Genomic DNA, 13,939 nt, shown 5'->3' with positions numbered 1-13,939 from the left:
ACCCTGGAAGCTTCTTTTCTCCCTCTGCCTTAGTTCTCAAAAATGGCAGGAATCACACAACATTTTGCATGGATTTTGTAAATAGTCAGTAGAAGCCTCTCCATTTTAAAGGCACAAATAATTTCCCTCAAATTCAAAATTATACAAGTATTTTAATTTTACATGCTCTAAATATTGCTTTCCCACAATTCACGTAATTCACAATAAATTTCACAATTCAGCAATGTAAGCTTAGAACTGAATCTGAAAAAATATACACACTGCCTCTTTCAATAGTTTCTTCATCATTCATCTTCGAACCCACAGACACAATAACACTGTCATTTTCTTCTCTTTGCCCCTTTCCTTCCCAGTACATCCATACCTTCCTCCATCTGCTTCTGGTTGCTTTCAAAGACAGGTAAAAGTCAGCACACTTTGAAGTCTCACCACCACATGTTATCTATAACCACCGGAAAAAGAAGGTGATTTGGTCCTCTCTAGTGTTTATTGAAGATCTTTTGTTCTCTCTCCCATGACTATGAATGCAGACCAGCTCCTTTATTTAGCAAAATGTTCAGTAGTACGAGTAGTCTCCCAAGCTAAAACTCCTATCTCACAGCAACTACTGTAATAATTTTTTAAGATGTTCAGTAATGCAGCAGTAATGAGCTGATTTGCCCAGATATGGAGGGTAAACTTAATTTCATTGGCTACAACATGATCAAAAATTCTGGAAGCTCTGGTTTTAAAAGCAATCTGTTAAGAAGCCTCCAGCAGACAGCCCTGGCTGAGATACTCTGCTGATCTCTATATTCTTCATGCTGATATGTAAATTACTGTTAAATTACTGACCACATGCATCCAGAATTACATGCTTCCATACTACGTTGGAAACTTACTCCATTAACCTTCAGAATTCAGTTAATATCAATCCATGTTTACCACATCATTGCATTTATCTTTTTCCCTAAGATGCATAAGAAATGATATGACACACTGATCCAAGAATAACAGGAAAAATAAACTAGCATGTCACTCCGAATTTCACAGGTAGACTCCATGTGCAAGTCTCTGATAATTGAGACTTGCATTTATTCACTCACGCCCTCTAAGTTTATAATATCAGGGAGTCTTACTTGAAATAAAAGAAAATTTAATGTATTTGGCACATGCATTTCTGAAACAATCTTTAAATTCACATACACAGAAGTTACATAACTAAAAGGAGAGAAGACCCATTTTAAGTGTTTCCTGCATGATGCCTGTATTCACTTATCCAGCTGTCAATCTTACAAGCTTGCATTTTACGTGTAATCAATTTACTTATTTTCAGTATTTCATTAGTGAAATAATAAAGCAGACTCCTTTCTCCCACACAAAATTACTTGAATGCAAACCAAGTGAACTAAATGTAAAGGTGAACTTTTTATGTAGTGTACACACTCTAAAACCATGCTTATGCCCACAGGAATTGCATGTGGCTATTTAACATGATTAATGGAGTGAATTTATATAGTAAGCCTATTTTTCTATATTAGTGTGTGATAAAACTATGTTCAGCACATGATAAATGCCTTTTCTTTTCCTTGATTGTCTCTAAGCAGACGACATAGAGAAAATGGTCACTGAATGAAAAAGCAATTGTACTCAATAGAAGCAGTAGCAGCAGAGCTGGCTAACATGAGACAGCACCAGGCTTCTTGTGCAAACTGAAGAAATTCTTTTTGCATGCAGCTGAAAATTACACAGATGTTATCTACCAGAAAGAAGAAGAGGATTTAAGAAGAGGATTTGTGCAGGTAAAAGCATTTGAGGGTATTTGTCCTAGTGTAAGGATGCAAAAACCTTCCTTACTAGGTAATCCAGCATGCCTCGGAATACAGGAATGTTTGCAGTGGGGAGAGTTCTGACTACACAGTATCATCCATAGAGAAATGCACAACATTATTTGAACACTGTTGAAGCATTTGGAGTATCTGAGATGTGGACAAGGGTGAAACACAGACTTATCTTTCTCAAAGCCTGGTCAGTGAGGTTCAGAGAGTCCCTGCATCTTGCTGACATGAATTAAAGGTAAGAACTCTCACTAGGTCACAGAAAGAAGACCTCAGCTACAGAAAACATAATCAAGTTACTGAAGTCCAAGAGCAGTTAAACATGGGCCTCCATTAAACTATACAGTCAGAGCCCTTTGCCAAAAACAGAGTTAAAAGTGAAGGGGATTTTCTACAGTTCTAATATTTACAGTTATTTGTACATATGTACATATATATAAATATTTCCTCATACCTGGACGATGTGACAATAAAGGGATAATTTATAATTACAAATAAAACATTTTAAAAACGTATAACTATACCATGAAAGAAACCTTTTATTGCTTGCCTTCCAGCCTTATTCTCATAATCATACTATTGCACACATCTCCACATTACATGGAAGATCTACATTTATATATAAATATATATGAAAATAAGGATATTCTTTATTTTAGTTTTGTAAGTAAAGTGCTCTTTTTAACTACTGTTGATGAGAAAGGCTTAATCTGAGAGTTTAATCAGAGGGACTTAAAGGGATACACACCTTGTCCATGCTTCTCCCTTTATTTTTTGGACTTCTTTGTTTTGCTGATTTTAACTCTGTCTTAACTGTTAATGCAATTCATAAAATGCATTTGTGACCTTGGCATCTATACAGTCACACAGAATACAAAACAGAATCACATTAAAAGTAAAGAAAATGCAAGAAAATAAAACAACAGATAAAAGCAGTGTTCTTTTTGTTGTTTTTAGCACATTTCCATGTCTTAAGATACTCTTTTATTTGATTTTTAGAAATATTTTTACAACTTTGTTAAACTCTGAACATACCTATTTTATGCACTATACTCAAGTACTGTACAAAACTGCAATAAATGACACTATACGACTACATATGTCTACTAGAAGACATCATCATAAAGGTGTATCTTTTTCTAAAGGTCAACTAATAACTGCTAATGTATGTGTGAATCAAAATATTTTTGATTGGCCACATATACACTAAATTCTAGATGCAGTACACAATTACTACTTAGGTCATGATTTACCAGGCCTTCAGGGGCATAAAGAATCTTTGCAAAGGCTCAGATGAAAAACAATTTTACTGATCAGTATTAAATGTTCATATAAAATTGCAAATGGCAGCTCCAATTTAGTTATATTCATATATATGAAATACATTTGATACCTACTGACGATGCATGACCCTTTATTAAAAAAATAACATTCAAATCTTAGCAAAACCATTTCTAGTATACAAAGTCCTTGGAAATTTATGTCAGCGAAATGTAAAGTTGCAATTTACAAAAGCAGCAGTAAATTTTATTCATATGGACAATTTCCTTTAACTTAAATCAAGAATTCTAATTTCCTGTGAAAACAATGCTTTCTGGGAAAAATGCAGGCAAATCTTTTAATGGCAGATTTTAGAATAACACTAAGCAAGGGAAAAAAAAAATGTACTATGTTACTGATATACATAAACCTGAAAAATTTCTGAGTGCTTTGATGAACCTGACAATAATCTAATTATGAACAAAATCAAGAAGCAGAAAAATCCAACTTTGTTGAGCCAGACAACCTGGTTTAGCAACATCAAACTAATAAAACAGTGAAGAGTGAAAGTTAATTAATATTAGAAATCTGATTAACACTAACTTTTCTCTGAAATTAACTGTAGTAGTTTATTAACAACTTCAAACAGGACAGAAGTAAGAAATTTGTGGCTTTTGCAATACAGTAGCCTTTACTGCCTCCTCAGCCTAACTAGTATCCAGAATTATTGTGAACAACAGAACTGTACGTTCTCCGTACTCTTATGTACATGGGTACTGCTATTGTATGAAACAATTACACTCTTTTAAAAAAATCATCTTTAAATGACAATTTATTTCATTAAAGTAGAATTAGTTACTTTATAGAAAAATATTTTAACTTTAAATTAAAAAAATACTGTTCCTAAATAATTATGTAGGATCATATCTTTATTTCTTTGTACGGAGAGAATATAATTCTGTATATTTGAATCCTAGTTTAATAGAACTCCCCTGGGTATAACTTTTAAAGAGTTGGCTATATTTGCCATGGGTGCTATCTGTTTACAGACCCATGAATTAACACTGTGTCCCTCCTTTGGAGATACACAGATAAGACATCTATATACACTCTGTACATAATGGTTCACAGATTAGCAGTTATTAGTCGTACTGTACATAGCAGACAACTTATCCGTTTAGAATGTTTTAAGTCCTCAGTGCAATTCAGGTTTTAGGTTGATGGTGCAAAGCCAAGTAAGACAGGCTCTCTGTTTAAATATGTAGCCCAGTACACTAAATTAAAAGTACCAAATAAGACTGGAAACACTATTCTAGACATTCTGTCAATTTTACTAACACTGTTGAATGTCTTCTTCGCTTCCTGTGGCTTCGCTTCTGGTTTTGCCTTGTTGGGTTCTGCAGTTGTAGCACTCTTGGAGATGGTTGGTAGCACTGAGTCCTTGGTAATATTTGGAGCATAGTTGGCAACAGCCACTGCATAGGCATTGTTTTTCTTAATGACAGATGCTTTTTCTTTTTTCTATTAGAGACAGCATGAAGTTAAATATTTAATGTTCATTTTCCATATCAGACTTAACATAACAACATTGCAAATGCAAAATACACAACGAATATATTAAAATGAGTGTCAGGAATACCATAATGATAAATTTAAATATTCAGAAAAACCTATCCAAAAAGAAGAAATATTCTACGTAAAGATTGCATTAAAAACATGGTCTCCTACACGATCCATTAAAAATCCTACTTAAGTTATATCAGCAAGAGTCTGTTACCGTGATTCTAAGGGTAACTGGATAAGTCAGTCTTACTCAAACAGCTACAAAATCACATAGATACCTCTTAAATAAAACTCACTAGAGTTTAACAATGTCCCAAGAAAGTTCTTTTATGGGATAATGATTCTGAGTTTTAACTTTATGTTCTTGATAAAATATATACATCTTTTATTTTCACAGATATACTTTGTTGATATCAGTAATAATAAAATGCTCTATCAAGCCAACTCCTTTGGGAAGCATAACAATAAAGTATGCATCTCAAAGTCAGCTAGAGTCTCTGAACTGGTTTAAATTGTTGAAGGTTAAAAGACCTGCAGTACATTTCAACATAACAGAGGTACAGGAGCATAAGATTACTCTTTCAATAGTGAGTATACAAAGCAGGTAGGCACATAAAGCATATTTTATTCCTTCTATATATAAAGGGGTTATACTTTGATTTCGTGCATATACCTTCAAAGCTAATTCTTAAAAGTTGTCCCAAGGTATAAAAAGAAAAATTGAAATTGGCTACACTATTTCTAATACAGGCCAGGATGCTGTTGGCCTTCTTGGCCACCTGGGCACACTGCCGGCTCATGTTAAGCCGAGCATCAGCCAACACCCCCAACTGAAAACACAGCTAAACAAACTTTAAACCAGATGTTTCATAACACAGTCAAATTTTACAAGATATTATAAAATTAAATAAATATATGGAAGGAATATACAGGGTTTTTTTTGTTTGTTTTTTTTTATGACTTCCTTTACTCCAGCAAGCATGCATTTAAGATTTACCCCAAAAGAAACTCGCAGACAACCCAAACAAGGGCCAGCCATTTAACAAAATTCTTTCTATATTTGTATTGTGTACAGCTAGATGGTTAGGACCTTGTGACACGGAGTAGTCACAAGCTATGGGATAATAATCCTGTAACAGGCTTTCCTGTTAACTGCTGTGAACATCCTCCACTTCCCTCAGAAATCTTATCAAGTGGTTATTGTTACAAGAGAAAACTATCATAAGCTGATAATGGGGTGCAAAATAATAATTAAATACTGCTAAAAATTGAAGTAACCTCATTTTGAAAAATAAGAATTCTTATATAGCTTTTTCTCGCACAAATAATGTGGTTTTAAAAAATGGTCACTTGATAACTATGACACATAAATGATGCGGATATATATGAAAGTGTGTATATATTGCATATAGAATCATAGGATTGCTCAAGAACATCAACTCCAACTACAACCAAACCACTACCCTAACAATACACCGCTAAATAGTGTCCCTGAATACCACATCCAAATGGATTTGAAATATATTCAGGGATGGTGACTCAACCATCTCTAATAACAATATGATGAAGAAAATTAATTACTTCTAGAAGTTCTAAATAGTATTCTCAGTCCTACTTTATTAATCCTTTATTTTTCCTCACTAATCAGTGCCTCTTCTTATGATTTAAAGATCACGTTTTCTAGTGATAGCCAATTTTAAAATAAAAGCGTATTACAGTTGTTTACTACATTTGATTGGAAATAGGGCTATTTCCTTAGGACTTACCTTATCATTCACTACACTTTTTCCATCCCAGGCCCATCCTCGTTTTGTGAAATAATTTACAGTTGCAAATTCTATTAATGCAGAGAATACAAATGCGTAACAAACAGCGATAAACCAATCCATAGCTGTTGCATATGCTACTTTAGGGAGTGAATTTCGAGCACTGATGCTCAGTGTTGTCATTGTCAACACAGTAGTAACTCCTGTAAGGGAATAAAAAGAATTTTATATGGATTTTAAGTGTTAAAATACAAAACAGAAAAACAAAGTGAAAAAACTGCTTATCTAAGGTGGTGTCCTATTAAAGGCTACATCTGGAGTTTCTTTTTAGCGTTTAAGTCCAGCTTCATTATTTAAAAGACAGTTTTTAAAATTACTTTAAAATTTTGTTTACAGATCTCTTTATTTACAGATACTCTTTTACATTTTTTTTCCTTAGGTTGTATACAGCTGTTTACCAAACACCTTCTGGTTTTACTGCAGTGGCTTCAAGTCTGGCATCCATCTTTCCAACAGTATCATACAATCTGACACATTTTTTTAGTAGAAATATGTAAATATATATGTTTTCAATTAGCTTTCTTACTAACTAGCCAGTGACAGTTGAAGATGTAAACAGGTTAACTTTTCATTCAGGTTTTCAGAACAAGAATTTTCTTTTTTCCCTGGAACAGCATACTGTTTTTAACAGGACAGATTATTAGAACTGTATGTGATATATCAGAAAATAAGACTTGATGATCTACAAGTGCTGTACAGTTATTAAAAGAACTTTATAATGCTTAATGAAAACCCAGTAGGAAGCCAGAAATTCTACAAAAAATCAGAAAAAGGATATCTTGTAATGAAAAATGAGAATGCTATTCTGAATGTTTTAGCAAGAAGAAACTCACAGCCAGAAATGAAATCTCCATTCCTTAAGCAAATCAGTTATTACACTCGAGGCTGAATCACACTTACACAAATTAAACTATTCCCTTTGTGAAACACCATTACATACATTTCCAGCAATACAAGGTGATATCACAGATCAGCAAACCTGCACTCCATTGACAGGCTAAGGAGCTTCCATGGCAGTGAAATTAATAACAGCTTCAACTGCAAAATTATAAAATTGTTGTCATAGGATTCCCCGGAGAGAGAAGTCACTCTCCATAAACCAGATCCTCTGTTAGCAATCTTCCACTTGGGTTCTGCAGGATCAACCTAGATCAGATTTTTCTTCTGCTAGAAGAAAAGCATTTTTAACCTCCATGGAAAAGGGAAGAGAAGCAGCAGCTACACCTACTCAGACCACTGCAGGCTTTGCAGTTTCTATCCTTTCTGTAAAGAACTTTCACCTCTGTGGTTACAGAGGATGACAGAGAAAAGCTAAGTGGACTCAGCCCGTCTGTTCTCCCTTGAAGTGCTTCCAGAGGTCATGATTCTAAAAGGAAGACAAGGCACAGAAAGATCCTGATGATTCACTCAGTATCCACAAATCTAAGCAGACATAATTCACTAATTGCTATTTTTCAGACTTCATATATTAAAGAGCTAGATTTGGCCTGGAATCTCTTGTGGCACTGTTGTGATCAAAAGCCTGTACAATGACAAGGAAGCACATTTGACTGTTTGAAAATGGGTAGACAATGTAATTCACAAAGAACTTTTTCCTCCTCTGACACACAACACATGGCTTAATTATTTTCTGTACTTCAGGGAAAATACAGTCTATCATACATTCAAAATTATCACATGCAAATTTTAACACAGGTCTTGAGCCAGAGAGAAATAACTTCAATCACACAGAAGCATCAGTAAAGTGATTGTTTCTCAGAGATTAAGTGACCTTATTCACATGCAAATATATGCAGTTGATAAGGTAGCGTCCTGTTCAGGACCTAAATTTTAGAATAAACAAAGCTTCTTGAAGATCCACTGGCTTCTTCAGAAATCTTATTTAAGATTAACTGTTGACCTTTTCTAGTCTCAATTAAAACAACATGAATTTACATCTTGCATCTTACTACCAGTTGACAATTTCTCTACAAAGTTCAGCAAGCTGCAACTTTGTGACTCAAATGCTAATCACACCGTACATTGTCAGACAGTTGCCAATGGATTTTAATTTATTCCTTCATTCTATAAATTAAAGATATCAAGTTCATTTAACCCTCTTTTAGAAAAAAGAATGAATGAAAATAACCTGCCTCCTTGTCACTGCTTAGACTATAACGCTAATGCACTACGGTTTTAATAAAAGGCATTCTCCCAACAATAAGAGGCAGTCAAAACAATCTCCTACCCTAAATCATATATTTCTCCAAACAGTCTAAATAATTTCACAGGCTGTGTAGAGATGGCATGTTATCTCACTATGATGAGGAGATGTACAGATTAAGAACTATCTTCTATAGCTTGCCATCCAAAAGATGCCACACTGCTATCATATAATGGCACTGTATTAGGAAAACAAGGGCAAGCATAATCTTACAAGGGGCAACAAACACTCATCAGTTTGTTTTTAAAAAAGGTCAAGAAAAGAAACTTTAATAGATCATTTTGATAACATTTCCCTTCTCTTAAGAAGGTGAAGTGTTGCATACTTGACAGTAAATATACCCCAGTATTACTACAACTTTCCTTCTCAACAGTATATACCTATAAAAGCTAAAAATCTTTTAACTCTTCAGATGTATCCATTCAAGCTGAGAATGGAGCTATCTGATTGCCTAGGATTTTACAGTGGAGCTTTTGAAACTGCATCTGCTCAGTGAAAACAAGATATCTATCTACAGGACTGTAAAATTTGATGCCTTTCATTGACACTGAACTTGCATGTGTGAAAAATACTGGCTTTGTTTCATTCTGGATGCCAGAGTGCATGGATACTATTTAAGAACTGTTTAAAGTTAAGCAGCTGCCTTTCAGCAAACAGTGTCTGTTACTAAACAATATAGGTCACAGCCAGACAATGACTGAAGAAGTAAAGTGAAAAAAACAAAAATACCTAACTGAAAACATAAAACGAAATTGAAGGAGCTGGCACATACATATGGAAGTTAAATTCAGTGATGATGACCAGGCTTTTACCCATGTATGTGTGCAAATTCAGCCTATTCCTTAGCAGGGACAAGTTCTTTCAGATCCTAATTCTACTTCTTGTGTAACAAATTCATTTTCTAATTTGAACAGATTTAGTTGTCTAAATCACATCCTAGCCTTATTGTGTTGGAATGTAAACATCCCCTTTTAAAATGAATCTAACAAATCACCAAAAGGACATTCTGTAACAAAGTAAGTACTTCAGCTTTTCAAATAATCTGTAAAAAGTCCTTAATTTGTGTTTCAGTTCTTAGAATATGCTGCTCTTTCCACAACTTCATCTTTTGTTACACAAAATATCACACAAAAAAATTTTGGTTATTGGTTTTTGGGTTTTTTTTTTTAGGTTAATTAGATCACTTAACCAGGTAAAAAATACTGAATAGACTAATATAGAAGAAAGCATTGGCTGTTCTCTCTTTTATGAAAACACATACTACTAAAATCCTCCTACTTCAGTTTAAAAGGTTGGAGGACTAAATAAGTGTAGATAACCTCTGGAGATAGTGTGATATTAGAGTAATGGTGTATGCCTTTTGACGATACCCCATACTGTTTATGTGCATATGCATTATATGAGAATACAGTACAAAACAAGCAACAACCTACAAGCTAATTTCCAAAGCTGAATGGCAAGTGCAGTTTACTCCAGCTTCCACACCAGTCTTGTATGGTTATGCTCCCACTAGCACACGAGATACAGTCCTGCGACAGCACTGAGCTGGGAAGGCATTAGTTTGTTGGCAGCCAGCTCCGTCTCTAACCAAGCACTACAGTTTAGCATGTGTGTCTGCCCACCAAATATCACTAGAGAGCTGTCTACTGCTAACAGAACTCCTTGACTAAGAAGCTATAGACTAAAAGTTCTTAGTGAAAGGTTATCTCTAAGAGCACAGAAGATAAACTGTGGCCTGTGAAAGGCATAATTAAAGACTGTTGAGACTTTTTTTTAAAAACAAAATAGGAGAAAGGTACATGTAAATACAGAATTGTTCAAAAGGCAGAGTCCTTACAATTCTCAACTACATAAAAAAATATGATCTATATGAACTTATCTTAGGATCCTATTTCTGTATTAGCCTGTCTACTTAAGGTCTAAATATATTTTTGTTTCAAAATATATATTAATATAGATTCAGAAAAGTTAAACCAAGAAGAAACAAAATGTAGGAAAAGGAACATAGCACAAGAATAAAACGAGAACAGATTTCAAAATTTAAAATTCTGCATATTGGAAACGTACCAACAAAATAATACAGCTATTATTTCTCTTCTTGCTTTGCACACTTTGGGCATAAATGAATACATATCACAGAATCACAGAATTGTAGGGTATGGAAGGGATCTCCAGAGATCATCTAGTCCAATCGCCCTGCCAAAGCAGCTCCCTAGCCCAGATTGCACAGGTAGGCGTACTGGCGGGTCATGAATATCTCCAGAGAAGGAGATTCCACAACCCCCCGTGCAGCCTGTGCCAGTGCTCCATCACTGAACTGTGAAGAAGTTCCTACACACATCCTATGCTTCATTTTGTGGCCATTTCCCCTTGTCCTATCTCCACACACTGCTGAGAAGAGTTCAGCCTCATCCCTTTGCCTCCTGCTCCTTAGATATTGATAGACGTGGATCAGATCCCTCCTGAGTCTTCTTTTTTCAAAGCTGAACAGACCCAGGTCTCGTAGCCTTTCTTCATAAGGCAGGTGTTCCACATCCTTTATCATCTTTGTAGCCTCTGCTGGACTCTTTCGAGGAGATCCCAGTCTTTTTTGTACCCAGGAGCCCAGAACTGGATACAGTACTCCAGGTGAGGCCTCACCAGGCCAGAGTAGAGGGGGAGGATCACCTCCCTCAACCTGATGGTCACACTCTTCTTAATTTATCCCAGAATAAGAGAGCACACCGAGAGCACACTGCTGGCTCATGGCCAGCCTGTTATCCACCAGGACACCCAAGTCCCTCTCCTCAGAGCTCCTCTTCAGCAGCTCATCCCCCAATCCGTACTGGTGCATGCAGTTACTCCTCCCTAGGTGCAAAACTCTACACTTGCTCTTGTTAAACCTCATCTGGTTCCTTTCTGCCCAACTCTCCAGACTGTCCAGGTCTTGCTGAATGGTAGCACAGCCTTACAGCATGTCAGCCAGTCCTCCCAGCTTTATATTGTCAGCAAACTTACTGAGGATGGACTCTATCCCCTCATCAAGGTCATTGATGAAGATGTTGAACAGGACCAGACCCAGCACTGTCCCCTGAGGAACACTGCTAAGTACAGGCCTCCGACTGGACTCTGTGCCACTGATAACAACCCTCTGAGCTCTGCTAGTCAGCCAGTTCTCAACCCATCTCACCCTCCACTCATCTATTCCACACCTCCTCAGCTTTGTTGTAAGGATGCTGTGGGAGACAGCGTCAAATGCCTTGCTGAAATCAAGGCAGACTACATCCACTGCTCTCTCCTTATCCACTCAACCTGTAATGACATCACAGAAGGCCACCAGGTTGTTTGAGCACTACCCTGGTGAACCCATGCTGACTACTCCTGGTAATGCTCTTTTCTTCTTCTGGAGACAGCAACCAGGACAAACTGTTCCATCACCATTCCAGGGATGGAAATGAGAACGACTGGCCTGTAGTTCCCCAGATCCTCCTTCTTGCCCTTTTTGAAGGCCACTGGCAATCCTTCAGTCTTGAGGCACCTCTCCCATTCTCCAGGACCACTCAGAGATGATAGTGAGCAGTTCAGCCATCTCCTCTACAAACTCCCTCAGCATACGTGAATGCATCCCATCAGGGCCCATGGATTTATGTACACTGACACTGCAATCTTCCTACAACTATTCTAATATTCTTATTCCTATCCCATAGGAGTTTAAACACTAACTACTGTTCTAAGAAAGCTAATTTCTCATTTTTTCATCACTTGCTTCTAATCTTGCTATTCAAATACATGCTTCTAAATGTTATGACCCATTAAAAATGAAGTGAGAATTCAATAACCTGCACAAGATTAGCTTTGCTAATATTGTTGACACTAAATGCAGAACAATAAAAACATTACTAAATGAAACAGATCATAATCTTGCACTAAATGAAGACATTATAAACCAGGCTTATTCCCTTTCATTAAAAACGCAATCAAATAGTTTTCAAATTGGTCTCCTAGAGAAAACACATCCAATATTTATTAATTAACAGTGATAAATTTTCTTCTTCCAATAATTTAAAGCAAAGTTGAAACAATAGAGCATTAGGCCACAGTTCTTTTGGGATATCTTAGGTCAACAATATTAAATAGATGCCATAAAAAAAAAGATTAAGGAGCTCAACTATAAAAAAATACTCATTATATCAAGTCCATATTGTTAACCTACAGCTTGAAAGTACATCGCGAGAGAAAAGAGAAAATAGTGGCTTCTCTCAAACATAAAATACAAAATGCTGTGTAATGCTTTGAATAACTGGAGGTTACATTTCTTTGAAGAAACAGTACTCAAACATTTAATCCTTTCCAGGATTAAGTAGCTCTTCCAGGATTGGTAACTCTTAAGAAGATACTTTAAAAAATTTCATCCATTCTTAAAAATACTCTATCAAAACTAACGCTTTCTTCTTAATCATATTTTTAATATCTTTATAGTCACTATACAATGCAAATATAAGTATCTAGCCAGTAATCAGTTCATAAAACTTAAATATGATCAACACAAATGTACAGTAAGCTATCAAGTGCTTACACTCCATGCTGGAAGCACCTGATTTTGTTAACTTATCAGAATCCCTGTGACACTGGGTGGTATCTACCTGAAAGCAACACTCAAACAAACAAGACCCTGAATGAATCTGTGCAGCTCTATCAAGCTTAATTCAATGAACTAGAAAACTTTTAGAGGCAATAGAGGAACTTTGTTATACAGGTGTGGATAACTTAATGTTTTCATAACATATTTAGGCTGGAGACAAGAGGGTGAGAGAAATCCCAGTGACAACTGCTGACAGTGGATATGGAGAAAGGCTGGGAGATTCTCCTGGGGCTACATGATTAGAACAACTATTGGCAGCTTATGCTGACAATCTCATTTAGAGTGTAAAAAAAAAAATTAGAAAACATCTCCTGTGGCAATATCCGACCCTGTGCAGAAGGCTAAGCATGTGGTGCAACTGCTGCTCCGTCAGGCAGAGACCAGAAACATCAGCTGCTCAGTGCAAGTGTCCTGGGTTCATGGATCCAGTCCAAGCTGGTCTGGAGGGGTTGAGGCCATGACTGGTGCTAAGGTGTATGCATGTTTGATAGAAATAAAATACTAGAATAGATATTACCATATCCTCTCTATACCTATTGTGCTTAGTAAGTATATCTCAGATTTTATGTTACCAGATAGTATGGTTCTGCTCTTGCAGCCACTCTACTCAATTTCTTCAAGAGATCCTGACACCGGCAAGATGACCATG

General features: G+C 36.0%; 1 protein-coding gene across 1 annotated transcript in view; it reads right to left on the bottom strand.

The window, feature by feature from the left end:
* Nucleotides 1-2,772: 2,772 nt before the first annotated feature.
* GABRA2 (gamma-aminobutyric acid type A receptor subunit alpha2) overlaps nucleotides 2,773-13,939 on the bottom strand; it is a 57,937-nt gene continuing 46,770 nt past the window's right edge. Inside the window, exons 8-9 of the mRNA XM_065737071.1 lie at nucleotides 6,407-6,609; nucleotides 2,773-4,598 (exon numbers count right to left, since the gene is read on the bottom strand). Of these exons, the coding sequence (XP_065593143.1) occupies nucleotides 4,290-4,598; nucleotides 6,407-6,609 (512 nt within the window). The 3' untranslated portion in view covers nucleotides 2,773-4,289. The remainder of the gene's footprint in view (nucleotides 4,599-6,406; nucleotides 6,610-13,939) is intronic.

The sequence above is a fragment of the Cyrtonyx montezumae genome, unplaced genomic scaffold, assembly GCF_038088225.1.
Source record: "Cyrtonyx montezumae isolate F1298 unplaced genomic scaffold, pur_monq_1.0 scaffold_2, whole genome shotgun sequence".
NCBI lineage: Eukaryota > Metazoa > Chordata > Aves > Galliformes > Odontophoridae > Cyrtonyx > Cyrtonyx montezumae.
The sequence above is the reverse complement of the archived record's forward strand: the minus strand, read 5'-3'. Positions and strand labels throughout refer to the sequence as shown.